A 20,079-nucleotide genomic window follows, 5' to 3' on the forward strand; every position below is an offset into this window, starting at 1 on the left:
CACCGGGCTCCATATTTCTCCATCTGATACAGAGACTGCGGTCTCGATTTCCGCTGTCGACATTATCCGAACCCTTACAGCTGATCCATTTTATTCTAGACTCCTATCCCTCCATCCACCGTTGTGAACCAGTTCCGCCTTTCGTTCAAAAACCTGATTCCGAATCGCATACAGTACATGTAGAATGTCAAGCTTTTTGACTAATTAGGGACCCGAAATACAGTACGGTGTTCCCAATAAACCATACAGTGGGCCAGCCGCAGAGGACCGTCGAGACTCTCTTGTCACTAATCATAATGTTGGTGGTTAGTCCACGGGTATGTCCGTCGCCCTATAAATTAGCGTTGGTGTTCAGGCACTTTCAACCCATGACCAAACATGCCACACCAGAGGACGCGGCTGTTTCGAATTGAGTATCAGATTTTCAATCAGAGTCCAGATTATTTGGGGAAACATTGTAAAATTATTGGTAACTCAGAAGTGAGATATCATTTCACAAATTTGCACCCCGTGACTGCATGCATAGTTTGAAGTGAATTGTAACAGGGCTCTCTTTTTATGGGAGATTGTGAGGATTTATTCCCTGTGACTCTCATCTGTGCATGTAGAATGCATCTACTGTAACGTTCAAGCTGGTCCACCAGAAGCCCCTATTAGTGGAGATATAGCGATGATCTGATGTAGATCTAACTTTATCGCTTGAGATATCAGCATTAACCACCAAGAGGGCTTCATTTTGATATCAGCAACCCTCCCTAAACATTCTATCTATTTTGGCTGTCGTTTTTACCATTGGGCACGGTATTATGGTGCCGCAAACTTAGCTCATAGTTTCGTACACGCCTAGATCTAGACTGACGAGAATCCGCAGCCAAGTGAATAGTCCGTATCCAGGAAATCTGATCCATGTCGGGACAAGCCTTTCTTGGCTCAATACTTTTCAACTTGGTTGATTGGTGTAAATATGGCTGTTGGAGATCAGAGGGTGCTACGACTAGTGGACAAAAGGCGAGGAGAGCGTCGCCTGCCCTATTAGACGAGATGTTAACCTCCCCATCAGAAGCAAAGAGAACATACAAGTCAGCATATTCTCAATCGGATTCAAGATAAATCATCAAGAAAGAGTCTGCAAGTAAAGGGCATCTTGGGTCCCATATCTCCTCTACTACCCCAGCTTCTCCGTGATCCCTGACATGCACTCGCATCTCAACCAATAAGCAAGACAGAACAGCGCCTCTTCGGACAGAATCCCGGGCCAAACAGCAGGCTAGACAGTAACTGGGTCGAACAGAACTTTTCTGACTTCACTATATACGTGCTCTGCCGGTGTTGAACATTTACTCGCTCGATGGATATAGTTATGGAGAGAGTCTGAGATTAATCTCCGTCTATAAGAGACCCGCGTGGTAATGATGGGTGCAGTTCTATTGCTTTTCATCTATTGAGTATCTGTCTATATTAAACGGCTCTAATCATGGGTATCTATAAGCGCAAAATCGCTGAGGACAATACCATTACATCGGTCCCATCAGCTGATGATCAAACCAGGCCTCGCTGTGCTTGCCGTTGAATGTCTCTTCCAGGGTTCCAGGTTCCCTGAGCTTACATGCTTGATCAAACAAGCGCACTTAGGCCAGGGTTGGATTATCATTTTTTTAAAGATACACAAAGTAATTGAAATCCATAAACTTTTACATTCATATGCCTCTCCGAAGACCAAGAATGTCAGATAGCTTCACTTGACCCTTCTCGCCCCAGCCCTGTACTCCACTTTGAACATCTGGTCGTACACGAATGTACCAAGACCAAGCACGTCTATCCAGCTCCGCTTGATCAAGCTTCGGAACCCAGGATAGGCAGAGCATATCAATAGCCGATAAGAGACGGCCAAGACATTCTTCTTTCTCGTCTTCAATGGTCGTAACTGACTTCTTCTTTGCCGTTGATTTTCCTTCTTCAGCTGGCTTTGAGAACGCTCGATAGAGATAAGATCGAGCAGATTCAGGCCTGAAAATGGATAGAGTATTGCCAGCGTTCTTATGTTGACCAGTGTTATGGCTGGGATATTTGACTCTCAGCGCCTCCAGGTCCACGGCCCACAATGGAGGCATTCGAGTTTGTTCATCCTCTGTGCTCTCAATTTTATCTTCTGTCTTCTTCTCACCGAGTGGTTTTCCTTCGTTTGGATCATAGTCCCATCGTTTTAGCACGCTTATATCTCGACCAAGAACTTTGACAATGGGCTGTCCTTCTCCCCACCCTTCTTGTTCAGCAGAGTTGCCTTCTTCGAGTCCCAGACTCACAGCTTTTGTTCGACTGTTGGCTGAAACCACAGCCTGTGCCAGGCTTAATCTGCTGGAAAGTGGTTGTTCTGGCATGGTATACTTCAAAACACACACCGCGAAGGCCAGCACAAGAGGCGCTCGATTTGTGACAATCACAGTATCATTGAGCTCGTTTTCGCTGGCAGCAGTATCTGGTAGGCTCATTGAAGATTCAATTTCATATGGAGTGGCGTCTTTTTTCAATGGTTTGGAGCTTTTGTTGCGTTTCTGGGGTGATGATTTGATATCATCTGAAGTTCCTCGCTTCTTGGATATTCTTTTGGCAGCATTGTGAATCTGTTTTGCAATTTTCTTATCTAAAAAAATGTCTTCCAAAGTTTTCAAGTCTGCTTTGGCGATTTGCTCGGCTCTGAAATCATGTTAGACGTAGAATATATCTCGTGAGCGGGGATTTCACGTTAGCAGATTAACCTTCTGCAGTTCCAATGTTTTGCCCATCGCCGTAGCTAAAGGAAGCTTGGCATCTTGCGACAGGAACCTCAGTAGATCTTGAATTTGCGCCGAAGCCATGATGTACTAGGAAGCAAGATTGCAGAACTGCGGCGGTGCTGTTTAGATAAGTTCGTCATCGGTAGAATACTGCTGGCAGTAACCACGATACCGCCCTCACCAGGCTCCAGACCGCCCAATTCGCGCCTCAAGATATGTTGGACAATCAGTATTCACAATGAATCCTCCTCCATATTATCTTTATTATCCACCTGCAGCTTGGATACCACCACCTTAGCTGCATCTGCAGCTTCCTTGCAACATGTCAGATGATCCGAAGGGAAAGAGCTTCCCTGACGTGTCGGCCAAGCTCTCCGCGCTTCCCAAGAAATCGTTGTTCGAGCGCCAAAAGGCCGAGGCAGAAGCCAAGCGGGCCCGTGAAAAAGCCGAGACAGCTGCGGTATATGAAGACTTTGTCAAGTCATTTGAGGACGATGTCCCGACTGGCCCAAAGTCCTCCGATGGACGACTTAACTCTTTCGGAAGCAGGGGTGGTGGGCTGGGCGGGCCTTCAAAGCGACATTTCCCAGCATCTGCGTCACGAAACAGTGGCCCGGGAACCTTAGGACCGCCTCCATCTTCGCTTTCTCGCAAACGTACCCACGAAGGATTTGCACCCTCTCATCGCGACCAACCCAGATTCGACACGGCGCATGGCGGCCTATCTGGACCGGCATCTGCATTTCGTGATTCTGAAGCTGACAGAGTTGCCGAAGAGGCAGAGAGGGCAGCTTCAAAACCTACGTTACATCTCGCATCTCTCCCTCCTGGAACATCACCGTCAGTCATCAAGGCATTAATCCCCTCCGCTCTCAGTGTGGACAACGTGAAAATTCTACGCCCACCCAGCCAATCTCCAACTGAACGACGATCCTCATCCGCGATTGTTACCCTGACTAGCGATGCAGCAGCCTCGGATATCGACACCACCGTGAGCACACTCCAGAACAGATACCTTGGCTGGGGATACTACTTAACTCTCTCCCGACATCTCTCTTCTGCTGCAATCGGTTCAAATGTACCAATTCCTATCGGTGTTTCCTCAACCGCTTCTCTTCCTTTTGGTGCGAAAACCATTCAGCCGACTTTAGGGGGAACATTGAGTCGAGCTCCACCCCCAGGGTCACACCGTGGAGGATTCGCACCTCCCAGTTCATATGGACCTCCCGCTGGAAGAACTGGACCTTCCACCCAGGTGGAAGTAAAAGCACCATCAGATATCAAACAACTGAGACTCATACATAAGACCCTGGAAAATCTACTGAACCACGGCCCAGAGTTTGAGGCGTTATTAATGAGTCGACCTGAGGTCCAACGCGAAGAAAAATGGGCTTGGCTATGGGATGCAAGGACGACCGGTGGTGTATACTACCGCTGGAAGTTATGGCAGGTTGTCACCAACCCGCGCGCTGGAAAGGCCCAAACACATAAACAGACAGCCGTATTTGAAGGCGGACCAAATTGGGCACCCCCGAAGGGCGATTTGAAATACGAATACACCACCCGTCTCGATGAGTTTGTTTCAGACGAGGACTACAACTCTTCCGACGAAGAGCATTCAGATGGCGAAGACGAGAGGCGCAACTTGAGTGGAGCACCTCCTGATGGAGCAAATTCGCACAGTGATGGTCTTGGGTACATGAATCCTATGCGGAAAGCCAAGCTCACGCACCTTCTCGCACGACTCCCAACTAGTCATGCAAGACTAAGACGAGGCGATGTTGCCCGAATCACCGCATTTGCTATCGAACATGCCGGAGCGGGAGCAGATGAGGTTGTCGATATGATTGTTCTGAACGTTCTCCACCCCCTTGCCTACACAGGGGCCAATCCAAACCGTGAATTGGAGAAGAGTTCTGCGAGGTCTGAAATTGCGGCCAAGGATAACCATGCCACAGCGAAAGAAGCATTGGATGTATCCGCATCTAAGCTAGTCGGACTCTACATCATTTCTGATATTCTCTCATCATCAGCCACCAGTGGCGTTCGCCATGCATGGCGTTACAGACAACTTTTCGAATCTGCTCTCCGCTCCCACAAGGTCTTGGAGCACCTTGGCCGACTAGACAAAGATCTCAGCTGGGGTCGCCTCAAAGCAGAGAAGTGGAAGCGCAGCGTTGGTACACTTCTTCACCTATGGGAAGGATGGTGTGTGTTTGCACAATCAAGTCAAGAGCACTTCGTTCAAGTATTTGAAAAGCCACCACTCACCGAGAGTGAAATACAAAAAGAGAGAGAAAAGGCTGAGGCGGAGCGAGCCGCCGCTGTCGTTGCAAAGGCCAAGAGCCGGTGGAAGACCGTCGATGACGACGAAATAGCCGGCAAATTCGATCCTACACGGCCTGCACCAGAAGAAAGCCATTCTACTGTTGATCTCGCAGAGGACGTTTTGATGAGTGACATTGACGGCGTGGCAATGGAAGACAGCGACCTGGAAGAAGTTGATAGTATCCCGATGAACAAGGAGCATCCTCCAAGCAGCGACGACACTCAAGACCAGCCACCCCAGAAACCACCACAAGTATCTCAAGTTTCTGAGCAGCCCGAGCAACCGGCTGGGAAGCAGGAACCAGAGGGAAGACAGCGAAAGCCACGTCCCAAAGCTGAAGACATGTTTGCTTCAGATTCGGAGTAAACTTGGGCACAATTGTAATTGTACGTGTATGGACAAAGATAATGACTTGCTATGAATCAACAATTTTCACATGCTCTTGTATCCAGTAAATTTAGGTGCATATACAACATGAACATCTTTACTGGCTTGGTTTGTTCCCTTTCCTGTAGCTATAGGAGTCTCAGCTTTGATTTATAGCGTTAGATGAATCGTTGTCCAGAGACAGCGAGCCTGTCACAGACCATTAGCTGTATCCAGCGTCGCCTTTTGCAGATGTGTACCACAGCCTTGACCTTTCTTCCACACTGAAACTTGAATGAAACTTGAATGATGCTACTATTACCAGAAGTTGTTTTCAAGGCTATCGTGTTTGCTGGTCTTGTTATGCAATCTGCTGTTCTGGTCTTTGCTGGCTTTGTTATTTACTACCTAGGATGGGAGAAGAATGTTAGTCGCCCAAAGCCTATGCATGTCCACTTTTGATTATTGGGACTGTTCTTGTCTGCGGTGGAATGTTTTATTGGCCTTCATCTCTCTTTCCTAGTAGCAGAAGCTATCAGCATTTATGAGTCAAGGATAGCCCTGGGAGCCGTAGCAGGCTCCCGCTATTTGCTAAGCACACATTGAGCATTGGCCTTTAATTCCCAATTTGCTGCCCAAACACTAGAGCTGAACCTGGCAACTTTAAGGCCTGATCAGAAGATCAGAATTATGCCTATCATATACTGAAGAACAACGAAAGGGTAGTATCTGCCAGGAAACCAACACTATCTTTGGGGTATGCGAAGCTGATCGGACATGACAGGCGCATGTTTTGTATAACATAATATTGCCACACTAGTCAATATTCGCTAGTCACTAGCCAGAAGAGATCTAGAACATCATGTCTTATAAGAGCAAGAATCTCAAAATGTATATGGGATAAGGCAGAAAGGCAGAAAGGCGGAAAAGTGGAAAGGCGGCAGAAATACATTTCATGCCCCACGACCCCTCATCAACAAATACCTTCTTCACCCTCATCTCTTACTTCTTTGCTCTCTGCAACTTTAAATCCTCCTCAGTTTACTCACAAACCTCACTCAAGATGTCCGGTATGCTGTGATACAGAGTGCACCAAGCACTCTCCCCTTCCTACCCCTCTGGCAGCGCTCTGATCCTCAGTCCTTAAACGGCAATACGTGAACAGTTCTGCGCAGTCTGGCAGCTTAGTATCAAAGTTTAAGACATTGAACAAACATAAGCTAACACAATCACTCTTTATAGACGACTCTGCCCCCATCGCTCGTATGTTCCCTGCACATCTCACCAATCTAGCAATACGCCCTCCCTCGCAATACCCCATTGAGCTGCGAACCATGTCTCAGTTGACAGTGGTAAAATAAGAGCCTATCCTGACTTACCCATCCTACAGAGGAATTCCTGAAGTTCTACTATGCGGCCTTCGAGTCAGATCGCCAACAACTGGCTCCTCTCTACGTAAGGCAGCTTTATTTGGGAGTTTGAGGCAAGAAACTGGACGCTAATTCAACCTTTTTCGATAGCGCAACAACTCCAAGCTCAGCCATGAGGACAACTCCCTTACAGGCGTTGAGAAGATTCTATCCCATATCTCGGTGCGTGAACTCCCAACCCCTCCCTGAATAGCGCTGCTTGCTACTTTTTGATAAGAAGCCGAGTATACTGATATAAGATGAGCATTTATAGAGCATGCCCCAAGTGAAGCGCGAGCTTGTCAACATGTACTCCCACTATACGAATGAGAATAAGAATGCCATCATGATCATGATGCACGGTCACCTCCTTGTACGTCATATGAACATACCCTTGTTTCTATTTCATAGCTAACGATACGTTTCAATAATAGGCCTCCGACACCCAGCGTATGAACTTTGTTCACGTCTTCAGCCTGCAACAGGAGCCTAATGGCGGCTTTTACATTGCCAGTGAGATGTATCAGCTTGTGTTCAACGCCTAGACCATAGGGTTGCAGATACTGGTTATGACAGTACCATAGGAGGAATGATTTACTTTTCATGAAAAGATTTCCCCTTGGTGGGGAAAACCAGCACCAATTGTGTCGTGTCGCAAAGGATCTATACTCCTCAATTTTCGATACGAATGAAGTCTATTTGGACCAATATAGAAACAAATAAGTCATCGTTCTATATCAAGCTACGCCAAAGCGTGTTTCACCATGGCTTATCTATAAGTCTCAAATCACTGGCTCTGAAGCAATGGCGTTTCCTCAGATGGGCGTTCGAAAGGCTCATTTTCGGCTCGCTCATCGGCACGGTCAGCCTCATGCGAAGCTCCATTAGAATCAGCATGGCGCCCAAGCTCTCCTTTGTTATCGGATCCAAAGTACTCGAAGTAGATCGCCATGACTAGCAAAGTACCCTGCAAGCAAGCCGTGACAACCAATACCCCCCATATACTCCAGCCAGCCCATCCCTTGCGCGCAGCTAAGCTACCGGCCCAGACTAGACTCCCAGGCGTCTGGATGCACATCATGGGGATACTCAGGCTCCCCACACAGCGCAGTCGGAACGTAGTGTAGATCTGCGGGAAGTACTGTATGGATGCGAGCACAGCAGACAAGACACCTAGGAAGTTCGCCCAAGCCGGCATAGCGGCTGGTTGGCGAATCTTGAAAGCGAAAGAGATTATCGTTGTTGCGAGTGCGTGGAGGAGGCACAGTCCTGTTACGACGAGTGCGGTACGGTAGGTCGGTCCGTTGGTTGTGGAGGAAACGGCGCTTACTGGGTCTGTTGGGGATGTTGCTCGTGGGAAATAGATCACGAATAGGAGCAGGCTAGACAGGATGTGTTAGAAATCGTCACTTATCATGGCACACCTGCCATTGTAAAAGTTCATCGGATGTAGACTTACATCGAGAAGAAACAGAGCCACTGCGTGCCCACCTGGAAGACGCCGAGCAGTCCTGCAAGACATGCCATGCCGCTGACCTCCTGGCAACATGCAACATCTTGAGCGGTGGAGGGGAAGACTAGGATGTTGGCAAAGGCTGAGGTTCCTGATGTTACCCCTAGTAGCACGAAATAGGGCGATATTCCAAAGGAGCTTCGGCGGGCGATGATGCGGATGTGTTGAGGGAGATATGAAAGGAGGATACCAAAGACGATTAAGCTAGGGGATTTTGTGAGTCATTTTCTGACAGCTTTGTTCCATAATAACATACACTGATAGAACAGTTTGAAAGACATTGGGCGAGGCCAGCTCGCGGCAGTATGGAGTTGATGGGTCCATGTTGGGGTTAGAGAGCTATGGAGCTCAGCTCGGAGGTCGGGGTAGCTCGCAGATCAGGGCCAGGAGCTAGCTAGAGCTGGAGCCGAGCTAGAACTAGACAGGATCTAGAGCTAGAGTGAAAGAATAGGTTTAAAGGATCACATCTAAAGCATCAAAGTGCATACAGGGGAATCAGGGGGAGATGAACCCTCTGACTTATCCCCGCAGTGACTGTTCGTGCCTCGGCGCCTGAGGTTTAGCCCAACTTCAACTTCAACTTCTTCATCTTCACTCTACATAGTGCTCACTATAGAAATATCTGGTTCAATGTTATTTCCATAACAAGATTCCTGTATTAGCCATGACGGAATACGAAATTGATGAATCATGCATCCAGCCAAGGCAAATTCCCCAACTACGTCACTGCGCAATCATCCTTGGTCCTTACTTGCTTTGCGCTGTTCACGCATTTCTTACTTCTCCTGCTAAGTTCTCTTCGTTATTCTTTCTCTTACAACATCCATTCTATTGAATTTGAAAACGAAGCCAAGATGAAGCTGAATTTGGCCACTGGCCTACTGGTTTTCCTTGCGTCCACTGAAGTCGTGGCAGCTTCTAGCTGGTGGAGTAAGGCTGGTACGTTGTGTCATCACCTGGCAGGATTGAGAGAGCTTGTCAGCTAACAGCAGCAGTCTACAACAAATGGCACGAAACTGAGCTTGAGCGATGGCTATCCGATCATGGTACGATATACTTCGCTGGTTCTCGTGGCTACCCTGTGGCTAGATCTATTAACACTCTATAGATATTCCTCACCCTAGTCCTGCCGACCGCAGAGATCTAGAGAACCTGGTCAAAACCAACTGGGATACCAGAGTGCAGAAGCCTCTGGGAGCAGTGGCCGACCAAATCAACGAACAAGCTCACCATGCAAAGGGGTGGGTTTTTGACACGTAAGTTGTTTACCCCAATTCTCTCACAAACTGAAGCTAACTCAAATAGTTGGTCCGACTCCCAGTTGAAGACATTCCTTGATCGCCATGGCATTCCAGCTCCCCAGCCCCGCAAGCGCGATGTGCTGATCAAGAGTGCGCGTGAGAACTATGAAGCCATTGCCAAGAAAGTTGGTGAAACCACCTCTTACCCTGGAGACTGGCTATACGAGACATGGTCCGAGTCCGATCTCAAGGGATGGCTTGACGAGCGTGGATGGCCCGCTCCTCAGCCGTCAACTCGTGACAAGCTCATTGCCTCAGTGCGCCGTAATTCTCGCATCGTCAGCTTGCAGGCACAGAGCATCGCTGCATCTGCATCTGCATCTGCCGAAGCCGCTACACAGTCTTTGAGTGATGAGCTTTTCAATGCGTGGTCTGATTCGAAGCTGAAAGAGTTCCTTGACGAACACAATGTCAAGGTTCCCCAGGGATCCAAGCGCAATGAACTCGTCGCCCTCGCCCGCAAGAACCGTGCGTACCTTGTTGGAAAGGCCTCCAGCGCTGCCTCCAGTGCTTCTAGTGCTGCCGAGGATGCGTTTGGTGCTGCGACCACCAAGGCTGGAAACCAGTATGCGCGCGCTACCGATGACGTCAGAATGAAGGCCGAGGACGAGTTCAACGCTGCACTGAAAGGCTGGTCTGACTCCCGCCTCAAGGCATTCCTTGATGCTCGGAGTGTTCCTGTCCCTCAGAACGGCAAACGTGATGAGCTAGTTGCTGCTGTGCGCGCCAACGCCCACAAGGCTGCTGGTGGATGGAACCAATACAACTTTGATACTTGGGACAAGGAGCACCTGTTGTAAGTGACTTTTCATACCATCAAAGTTGTTACCCCGCTAACAATATTAGGAAATACCTGTCTGCTATGAACAGCAAGGCTGCTAAGAAAGCCGATGCCTCCCGCGAGGAGCTAATCAAGAATGCTCAGGACTCCTACGCCAAGGCTTCCAAGGCTGGTGGTGAGCAGTACGCCTCTGCGTCTGCCTCTCTCGCCCAGGCCACTGGTTCAGTCAAGGACGCTACCTTTGACCAGTGGTCACAATCCGAGCTCAAGAGATATCTTGACTCGTACGGCCTTCCCGTCTACCAGGGCTCAAACATTAATGAGCTCCGTGCTGCAGCCCGTCGCAATGCCCAGTACTTCAAGTACGGCACCACGAACCCTCAGGACACTCTCTACGCCAAGCTCGTGGATACTTTGCAGTGGGCTTTGGAACAACTGAAAATCGGTGCTTCTAGCGGCCGCGCCCAAGGCCAAGAAGCTGCCGAAAAGACGCAGGAGAAGGTCTCCGAGAAGGCCCAAAAGCTGCGTTCGGAGCTGTAAAATGCTATTTCGAAGATCCGCCTGATATTTGCCTTTGTGGTGGTTGGATGTCAATTCGGTTCAGCTTCTACGATATTGCTTAGTTTACGATGATCATGATATTTGAGCTTCAGGTTGTTTTAGGTTGCTTTCGTTAGCTTGTGATTGTTCAAGGGCCTTGATTTTTGTTGATTGTCAATAACATACTCTCAAATGCAACACTCGAAAGCCCTCATATTTGACATGATGTACAATAAAAAGTAAAACCATATTTCTATAGCGATGGGACAGAATAAACCCGAAAAAAAAGTGCCGTAGCTTTTGATGCAAGTCAACAGTAATCTTGACCTGAGGTATCCATCACCAACCTAGAATGATTCCAACCTGGTTATCTCAGCTCATGGTATAGACCGGAGATATCTGCTCAATTTGGTTATTCCTTTACGACGAAGGAGCTTCCGGGTCACCCTCAGCAACCAACTTTCCAACAACAAGGTACTTCTCCGAGAAGCGCTCCTCCCACGACTGCAAGTTCTCCAACTGCTCCCCATCCAAATCCTCCAGCTTATCCAACGGAGCCGACAGATCCTTGGTCAACATCTCCTCATCGAAGCTCTGGTGAGCCAAGCCACGGGATGCGTCGCGGCCAGCAAAGTTCTCGTAAGGACCACCCTGTTCAACCCATGCATCGTCAGCGTGTGCCCAGCTCCAGATCTGGGTCTAGACCCAGTCCCATTCCTAGGTGTTCCACGGGATTCCAACACATACCGGTCCGTAGAAGTTTCTTCCGGGAGATACATCAAAGACCCGACCCCGCACTGCAAGGTAGACGGGCTGGTCGTTCAGGCCATTATATTGAATCAGCGTTTTGGGGGTGTAGGTCTTGAAGACGACCGGTGGGGGGCCGCGCGGGAGGGCAACTGGTGCCTTGGGTCGGAAGTGCCAGTACAGTAGCACAACGAAGAGGGAGAGGAGGATTAAATTGATTGGTGATGCGATCGACATCCTGTTGAGTGTAGTGTTAGTTGGTCGAGGTTCGGAGCTTTGAAGATGAGGTACGGCGGAGCGTTGGGAATGGGAACACAAACACTTCGGGCTGTGGTACAGAGTTGTCTGCTTGATTGTTAGCGGGAGAAGTAGGAGCAGGAGGTGGCACATTACCGGCCATGTTGGAGGTTGAATTGGAGGAATGCCCGGAGTCTCGGGATGACGAGAGCTCCCCGCTCTATCCCACGTGATAGTTGCCGATAACTTCAATCTTCCATCTTCGATCTTCCTTCTTTTATATTTAGCTTTCCGTTGATCCTCATATCGACATGTGTCTCCTGGGTCTATTATTATACCGATATCGATATTGCATGTGAATGATTGGAGAACAGGCCTCCCTATTGCTAATTTAAAACCGCCAGCAGGCCCTGAGCTGTTTCATCTCCACTGGACATCCCCATTTTAATTTGTCGCTTGGCCAGTTAGCTTGAATCCGTGATGCCATGTTGTTTCTTTGCCTTTCCCTGTATTCTATATCTTTTCACTGAATAGTTTCTTTTTCTTCGATCTATACTCGAGAACTTGGCTCTATTTTCCGCACACTTCCGGGCTTGTCCGTGGTCCATAAACAACGGTCTCAAACCCCCTTTCCTCGAGAGTTCTCCCTTCTTTTTGTCTTTTTTTCCCTTTCCTCGTACCCTGTACAAGAACTGCGTGAAATTGCTGCTTTCTTTTGCGATTCCAGTCGTATAGATCTGCCGTGTATCACGTAGATCAAAATGTGGTCCAAAGGGCCATTCAAGTCTCGACGGAACCCCACATCAAACCCGTCTCCGTCTCCTCCGGGGTCGCGGGATAAAGAAAAGGGTCTGCCGCCTCTGCCAAGGTGAGTTTGGCGTTAAAAGCCAAGTCGAAACTTTGAAAAGATCTAATTCTAGGGCAGGGACTTGAGCGTCAACAAACAAATCCACTCGCATGAGATGAACAAAAGATACTCGGACGTCTCGTCCATGGGATCGCCAGATCCTGGTCATGAATGGCATGGTAGCCAAAGTAGCTTCTGCGTGTCACCAATAGAGGAAGGACAAGCCTTTCCTCCTGCGCAAAGGGACTATCGGGTGTCTTCGGCACCATCTCCGATTCCCATGGAGAAAACATACACAGCCTCGCAATCTACGCTGCAGCCTGTCCAGCCGGTGCACAAATTTACTCGATTTGCGCCTGAGCGGCCAGCGGATTGGGACAATTATGCGCCTGAGCCACCCGCAACTATGACTGGCAAAATGCGCGCCACCTCATCACACAAGCCATCTGGATCCCATACATCCAACTTGCTCACCTGGGGTCGCGCACAACTCCGCCCCACCAAAAAGGTCAACGAGGTGCGAACTCGAATGAGCAGCTTCTCAAAGAACGAGCAACCTGCACCAGAACTCAGGAATAGATCCTCGTCACGTGCATTATCAAAGGAAGCATTGTCAAAGGAAACACATTCCAACCGCGTCCCAGAGCAAAGTCCCCAGATTGGAGGCTTTGGTTTCGTCCCATCAACAGTGACAACCATCACTGCCGGTGGTCCAGAATACGTGCCAGCAAGACCAGCAACAGACCACGCACCGAGTCACTCGCAGCCGAACCCGCCAGTTTTTAAATTCGACGACGACCACAGGATTGCCAGCATGATGCTTCCAAGTTATGAACCGGCTTCCCGCTTCAGCGGTACAACCGACACAACCACCGACTCGGGCAGCCATAATGCAAGCCCGCGCGAAAGTTTCCAGCTTGAGAACCAGTCTACCGATGACCTTTTGTCTGCGTCTTCTATCATGTCACGACGCAGACCAGTTCCCAACGGCCCGCCGGTCTCCAAGAAGTCTCCAATATCAATTTCCAAGAAGCCTCTTCGTAAGCCTACCCCATCTGAGGCAGCACAGATTCCTGCGGTGAATTTGACACCGCCTCCTGTGGCTGAGGAGCCCAAGGATGCGCAAGGCCGGATTGAGGCCCTGGAGATCAAACGGACCGAACTTGCCCAGCGCCGATTTAACTTGCAAACTATGGTTGATGAGTTGAACAAGGTTATCCAGCCTACCTCTATTGCTTATGATTTGGCCGCCAAAGCTGAGGTCAAGAAGAGTATCCAGAGCATGGGCAATGAGATTGATGAGATCAAAAAGGAAGAGCACGACCTTGGAATGAAGATCGCTCGTGCCTGGCGTCGGTTCGATGAGAAGGAGAATAATGGTGATGGTAATAGTCTCTGGGTCAAGCGTGTCACTAGTTAGTGACCCGATCATCTTCGTTAATACTTCTGCGGAGATTTATGCAGTGATTTTTCTGCTATTTGTTTGAAGCCTTTTTGATTTATCTTTGTTTTTTGGATGGTCTGCATTGTCACTTGTTTCCGAATATTGGGGCGTGGGTTGTTTTGAGCGTTCAATTTCCCTGCTGCGCAATTCTTGCAAGGCAGGATGATACCCCCTTCGATTCGGAGTTGTCTAAGCCATTGAGCTTTTTTATCGTTCGTTTTGTTTTATTAAGTTGCAATTCTCACTGTTCACTGTTCACTGGTCTTTACTGAGTTTGGTTCGGAGAAATTGTAGAAAATATGTAGATTTGCGATCAAATGTGAGGTATGGTATGTGTTGGTGGCTAAGGCTATACAAGGACACATAGAGAACCGATGAGTGTTGTCATAATGCTGGCGCTATCATTTTGAAACCACCCATCCTCCGCTCTCAATGAACATGGCTCGTGGAAGTCGTGAAAGAGTCGGAAAGCCTGGCGTCAGGCTATTGTGGGGGTTCGCCGATGGTTGTTCAATCATTTATTTCTTGCCAGACTTCTTGATACCCTGCTGGCCGGTGTTGAGGGGACCCTTCTTGCCCTTGGCAGCCTCCATCATGTCCTTCTTGGCCTTGGCATCTGAAAGGATGATCAGTACACAGAATCACACGCTGCCTGGTGACTTCAAGAAAAACATACCAGCCTTGAGCTTGGCCTGGTGAGCAATATCATCCTCGTCGAGGTCCTTCTTCTCCTTCTTGGCGGCCTTCAAAGGCTTGACCTTGCCACCTGCATGTCGCAAAAAAAGTCAGTGGACGAATTTCTTGAGTGTGGAATTCAGAATGCTGCGCACCTTCTCTGCCTTGACCACCCATTTTTCTAGATTTAAACCGTGGGAACGGGAAATAGAAGATCCAAATAGAAACGGAGTGTTTGGGAGGCGATGTTCAACAACGAAAAAAAAACGAGCGTCGAGGGGCGCTTATCATATAGAGGGGACTGAGGTTGACCGCCTACCCCTTCAGGACAAGCGCAGAATCTGCCCTATCTCCAACCTCGAATCGCGATGGCTCATCTTTACCCAGATCCATCATCGACACCCGCATTTGCAATCATCCATCAAGCTTGTTTTGACAAGCTATGCGCTTGGGAGGATAATCTGATACAAGGCTTTGGTGTGAAGGCAGGCCTCTTACAGCCGGTTGGACTTTCACAACTCCCTTTGATTTCAGAAGATCGTTTTTCACTGGGAGCTTCCGCTAACTGAGCGTTCTTTACTTGCTTGAAGCCTCCTCCAAAGGCCGATTCAGTCTGAAGTGAGAAGAAAGAAGAGGAATAAGAAGAAGATCACCCGTGCATTTGTGTCGATCTATACCTCGGCGCGTCGCAACAATGTCGCATCACAGATCGAGGTCCTCGTCGACCCATTCGGAGGGTGAGATCGTCGAATCAGGACCAGAGATGAAGGCAACTGCGTCAAAACCTCCTCCTAAAGGCACCAACATTGACCGTCCCACCAGAGATAGTTCACCCTCTGCGCCCTTGTCTCCCCCATCACTGGACGGCTCCAGTTCCCCACGCCGCCGGAGATTACCCAGGCCCCGATCTCGCTCTCCATACAGGAACAACAGAAGTTCCAAGCGTCGACGTGATGATGACTACGAATACGACAGATATGAGAGCCGAAATTCCCGGCCCGAGCCTTCGCGAAACTACGGGTCTAGATACGACGACAGGAACAGAGATCCATCTCCCGGCCGCCGGCCAAAATCTTACTATGACTATGACCGTGATGACAGTTATGGTGGAGGCTTGCGATACAGTGACGATTACGATCGACGCCAGGATAAGCGGCCGCGTACCCGCAGCCGATCCCCGTACCGTGAATCGAGAAAGCCCAAGAAGTACTCAAGCGACGAGCTTGATCATGAGGCGGATGGTAATGTGCCTTCAGCGGACTCCGGAAGACACAAGCCCAATGAACAGGTATTGAGCAAGCGGGAAAAGGCACCTATCGTCGGGTATTCCAAGCTTGGTGCTGAATTACGAGAGACTCAAGAACAGGCGTCCAAGTCCCAAGCCTCCGTGGCCGATGAGTAAGTTTACAGATTACCTGTAGAGAACATGGCTAACAATGTCTAAAGGGAGCACCATAACCTCGAATCTGTGGACTCGCAGCAACCCGAGCCAGTTGACGAAGCCACTGAGCTTGAGGCTCGCCGCAAACGTCGCGAGGCTATTCGGGCCAAGTATCGAACCCAAGCGACCCCGCTCCATCTCAAAGCAGTGGAAAACATCGGTAGCGGTGAGACTGATACATCTACACCTGGCACTGAGCCGGCTAGTGCAAAGGAAGCATCAGGTGTGTTTACTCTAGATTGTCTCGGTCAAGGCCCAGAAAACTAATTTGTGATAGATTCTCCCCTTGGAACTCCCCTGGAACAGCAGGTGGATCTTCCCGAGTTCAGTCTCGGACAGGACGTTGATTTGGCCAATTCCAAAGCTCCAGTCGACGATGCTGATCAAGATGAGCCTTCTGCTGCTGATTATGATCCAACTCTTGACATGAAGGAAGAGAGAGAGAAGCATAGCAACGTACAGATCAATAAGGACGATGTCTCATCTGCGTCATACGATGAAACTCAAACAGCTAAACAGGATGTTCTCATTCCTGATGCAAAAGACGATGCATACGACATGTTTGGAGACGACGATGACATGTTCGCTGAAGACGCACCGCCGGCACATGCCTCAGCAAAGTCAGCCGTTCCACAGGGCAAAGAGCTGGACGTTAGTATGATGGACAACTGGGACGACTCGGAAGGATACTACAACGTTCGACTTGGAGAGCTGATTAACGGAAGATATCACGTCACCCAGAACCTAGGCAAAGGCATGTTCTCAGCTGTCGTACGCGCGACCGACACCAAGACAGGGAACCTCGTCGCCGTCAAAATTATTCGCCAGAACGAAACCATGCGCAAAGCCGGCATGAAGGAAATTGACATTCTGGAGCAGCTCACGGCGGCCGATCCAGAACACAAGAAGCATATTATCAAGTTTGAGCGACACTTTGAGCACAAGGGCCACTTGTGCATGGTGTTTGAGAATCTGAGCATGGATCTACGTGAGATCCTGAAGAAGTTTGGTCGAGACGTTGGTCTGAACCTGCGCGCGATCCGGGCCTATGCGCAACAGATATTCCTCGGACTGAGTCTCCTCCGCAAGTGTAACATCCTGCATGCAGACCTCAAGCCGGATAACCTTCTTGTGAATGAGCAACGCAACATTCTAAAGGTTTGTGATCTAGGATCGGCGTCTCCGGCCTCTGAAAATGAGATCACGCCTTACCTCGTCAGTCGGTTCTACCGTGCCCCAGAGATCATCCTGGGCATCCCTTATGACTTTGCCATTGATGTGTGGTCTATCGGTTGTACACTCTTCGAACTGTACACCGGCAAAATCTTGTTTACCGGCCGGAACAACAACCAGATGCTCCGCTCGATCATGGAATGCCGAGGCAAATACCCGCCCAAGCTTCTGCGTCGCGGGTCCCTGGCACCGCAGCATTTCGACGACATGCTCAATTTCCACAGCGTGGAAGAAGACAAGATCACCGGACGGTTGGTTACGAAGATTGTGGACTTTAAGAAACCCACGCGTGACCTCAAGACTCGACTGATGAGCCAGGGCACACGCGGCATGTCCGACATGGACGCCAAAGATCTGACGCTGTTCGTGGACTTCCTCGACCGCTGCTTGAGTCTGAATCCCGAGAAACGAATCACGCCCGCGGATGCACTGAAGCACCCGTTCTTGACGCGCAAGGTGTAACGATGGGGGGGCATGACGGAAGGGACCATCAGTTTCAGCATTGCAGCGATTGCCTGCTGACCAGGATGTTCCCAGCCTTCCTGGACGGACCCTGTCCCGGCTTAAGCATAATGTAATCAAGATGTCGACGCTCCAGAAGGATGATCTCGAGGGGGGGGGGGTGGTTTAGTCCCTGTCCATATGCATCACCACCAGTATGTAACTTACCTCTTTAAATCTTGAAATCCAAACCAGGTCCAGATCCAATCCAATCCAAACATTCTCGGGCCAACAAAACCGCCCTTTCTCTATCTCGTTAATTGTTTTACATTTCAAAGTCCCCTGTTGCCGAGGGGGTGGCTGAAGATCCATTCAGTCCAATCCAACCCCTCAGACCCTACATACGCAGCGCTGTGTAGCCAACACACCCAACATCACCGAACAAAGAACCAGTCCAACCCCCTACATCACATCTCCGGCCACACAGTACCAATGCGGATCCTCTCCCAGCCCCAGAAAGCCCCAGCACCAACCTCGTAATCAGCAAGCCCCTCAGCAACAATGCCTACAGTACGCCCCGTAGGTAGCCTCCCAGCTCCACCCTCTCCAACACCATCGACCAGACCCAGACGCCCGGAACCATCGCCACAAAATCCAGTCGGCAAAGACCTCCCAGATTCCACAGCTCCAACAGATATTCCCCCCGGTCCCAGTCACCCGGATCGCAGCAGAACAAAGAACCCCAAACCTTCATTCTTCTCGGACCCGAGCCCCGAAGACAAATCTACTACTCCATTTGGGTTGGCTTGTTCTAGATCTCTTTCTTCCCAAACTTTCCCTCGGCTCGGTTCCGTGGGTCGAGGTACCCAATTTTGGGGTTCTGGGGGGAGGGGGGGCATCTGAAGGGCATGGGGGCCATAGACAGGGTAATTCGCCGGTTTCAGCTGGCGTGTCTATAACGTTATCCGTATTTAGGTTCATGTTTGCAGTGCAGTTAGGGGGTTCTCAGATATACATGTACTGCACACACTTCATGCTCGAGTAAGTGATGATTAAACTTAAACCTTCCATGGCGGATATCGCGGGTACTTCTCATCGAACATTCTTGGGTTTCTCTTGTTGCTCGTATTGGCGGATTGGTGGTGACGCCTTAGGCCTCCGTCCTGGGATTATTCTTTTTTTTGGATTCTTGTTTTTTTCTACTGTATAACTTATCTCATATTTCCCTCAACTCTCTGTACATGTAGGATGCAGGTCTGCTTATTGGATATTAGTGGCTGGTGATTCTTGACTATTGGCCCGGTCGGGCGTGAACGAGGTAATTGTGAGCGAATGGGAGGGGCGATGGGCTGGTTGGGTGCCGATTGGGGAGTTTGGCTTTTATTGTTGTGTTTTGTTTTCCTGCTTTTGCTTTTGCTTTTGCTTTTTGGGTGGCTAGTTCGGACTATTCATGCGGTATAGTTTGGGACTAGTGGTGTGGGCGGTGGTTGGATGGAATTGCCTTTACTACTCCGTACAGGAGATGGGATAACTGGCTTCCGACTGTACAGACACAGTTCACAATTCACAGTTCAGTTCACAGCCCATGACATAGAAGCAAGTGGAGACCAATTCCAGAAGCCCCCTTGTCCTCGCCACCCGGGTAAGAATCAAGTATCTGTACTCTGTACAGTGGACTGTACAGTAGCAAACGCAATGGCGTGGCAAAAGCAGCCGCATTTAATCTCCGACTTGGCTTACATACCACTGTAGGGATTATTCAGGAAGTACAGGAGTAATCATGATGTCGAGATGGGTTTCTATGGTGGGTCCCCCCCGCCACCTGCATCTAAGGCAGACTTGGGCGCTGAGGCAAAAAAAAAAGGAGAGACAGGAAAGAGACAGGGGAGAGAGAGAGGCAACAAGGATGATCTGTGGCGGTCGGCACTTGCAGCTGAGTCGCAACGGAAAATCCAATAGAGGCGGCTAGTTCCACGGGACTGTGACTGTGACGGGGGAATC

General features: G+C 49.5%; 9 protein-coding genes across 9 annotated transcripts; 5 read left to right on the plus strand and 4 right to left on the minus strand.

The window, feature by feature from the left end:
* Positions 1-1,697: 1,697 nt before the first annotated feature.
* On the minus strand, positions 1,698-2,855 carry N7511_010666 (uncharacterized protein; the record flags this gene model as incomplete). The annotated part of the gene is made up of 2 exons (XM_057133043.1): positions 1,698-2,694; positions 2,743-2,855. 2 exons carry the CDS (start codon positions 2,853-2,855, stop codon positions 1,698-1,700), a joined length of 1,110 nt encoding a protein of 369 aa, XP_056981031.1.
* A 241-nt stretch (positions 2,856-3,096) lies between these two features.
* N7511_010667 (SWAP/Surp domain-containing protein) lies at positions 3,097-5,469 on the plus strand (the record flags this gene model as incomplete). Its single annotated transcript, XM_057133044.1, has 1 exon — positions 3,097-5,469. The coding sequence occupies one exon, from the start codon at positions 3,097-3,099 to the stop codon at positions 5,467-5,469; it is 2,373 nt and encodes a 790-aa protein (XP_056981032.1).
* Positions 5,470-6,532: 1,063 nt separating this feature from the next.
* On the plus strand, positions 6,533-7,423 carry N7511_010668 (nuclear transport factor 2 family protein; the record flags this gene model as incomplete). Its single annotated transcript, XM_057133045.1, has 6 exons — positions 6,533-6,539; positions 6,712-6,732; positions 6,860-6,924; positions 6,990-7,061; positions 7,153-7,251; positions 7,313-7,423. The coding sequence occupies 6 exons, from the start codon at positions 6,533-6,535 to the stop codon at positions 7,421-7,423; spliced, it is 375 nt and encodes a 124-aa protein (XP_056981033.1).
* Positions 7,424-7,665: 242 nt separating this feature from the next.
* N7511_010669 (PQ-loop repeat-containing protein) lies at positions 7,666-8,715 on the minus strand (the record flags this gene model as incomplete). The annotated part of the gene is made up of 3 exons (XM_057133046.1): positions 7,666-8,260; positions 8,338-8,595; positions 8,648-8,715. The coding sequence occupies 3 exons, from the start codon at positions 8,713-8,715 to the stop codon at positions 7,666-7,668; spliced, it is 921 nt and encodes a 306-aa protein (XP_056981034.1).
* Positions 8,716-9,074: 359 nt separating this feature from the next.
* ish1 (double-strand break repair enhancer MSC1) lies at positions 9,075-11,013 on the plus strand (the record flags this gene model as incomplete). The annotated part of the gene is made up of 5 exons (XM_057133047.1): positions 9,075-9,330; positions 9,387-9,437; positions 9,500-9,647; positions 9,697-10,488; positions 10,539-11,013. The coding sequence occupies 5 exons, from the start codon at positions 9,075-9,077 to the stop codon at positions 11,011-11,013; spliced, it is 1,722 nt and encodes a 573-aa protein (XP_056981035.1).
* Positions 11,014-11,433: 420 nt separating this feature from the next.
* N7511_010671 (cytochrome b5-like heme/steroid binding domain-containing protein) lies at positions 11,434-12,160 on the minus strand (the record flags this gene model as incomplete). Its single annotated transcript, XM_057133048.1, has 3 exons — positions 11,434-11,664; positions 11,761-11,998; positions 12,081-12,160. The coding sequence occupies 3 exons, from the start codon at positions 12,158-12,160 to the stop codon at positions 11,434-11,436; spliced, it is 549 nt and encodes a 182-aa protein (XP_056981036.1).
* Positions 12,161-12,758: 598 nt separating this feature from the next.
* Positions 12,759-14,264, plus strand: N7511_010672 (uncharacterized protein; the record flags this gene model as incomplete). The annotated part of the gene is made up of 2 exons (XM_057133049.1): positions 12,759-12,865; positions 12,923-14,264. The coding sequence occupies 2 exons, from the start codon at positions 12,759-12,761 to the stop codon at positions 14,262-14,264; spliced, it is 1,449 nt and encodes a 482-aa protein (XP_056981037.1).
* A 542-nt stretch (positions 14,265-14,806) lies between these two features.
* On the minus strand, positions 14,807-15,140 carry N7511_010673 (translation machinery-associated protein 7; the record flags this gene model as incomplete). Its single annotated transcript, XM_057133050.1, has 3 exons — positions 14,807-14,904; positions 14,965-15,054; positions 15,119-15,140. 3 exons carry the CDS (start codon positions 15,138-15,140, stop codon positions 14,807-14,809), a joined length of 210 nt encoding a protein of 69 aa, XP_056981038.1.
* Positions 15,141-15,657: 517 nt separating this feature from the next.
* On the plus strand, positions 15,658-18,099 carry N7511_010674 (putative serine/threonine protein kinase (Prp4); the record flags this gene model as incomplete). The annotated part of the gene is made up of 3 exons (XM_057133051.1): positions 15,658-16,361; positions 16,410-16,627; positions 16,682-18,099. The coding sequence occupies 3 exons, from the start codon at positions 15,658-15,660 to the stop codon at positions 18,097-18,099; spliced, it is 2,340 nt and encodes a 779-aa protein (XP_056981039.1).
* Positions 18,100-20,079: the final 1,980 nt, after the last annotated feature.

This window comes from Penicillium nucicola, assembly GCF_028828085.1.
Source record: "Penicillium nucicola strain IBT 29836 chromosome Unknown utg000010l, whole genome shotgun sequence".
Lineage (NCBI taxonomy): Eukaryota > Fungi > Ascomycota > Eurotiomycetes > Eurotiales > Aspergillaceae > Penicillium > Penicillium nucicola.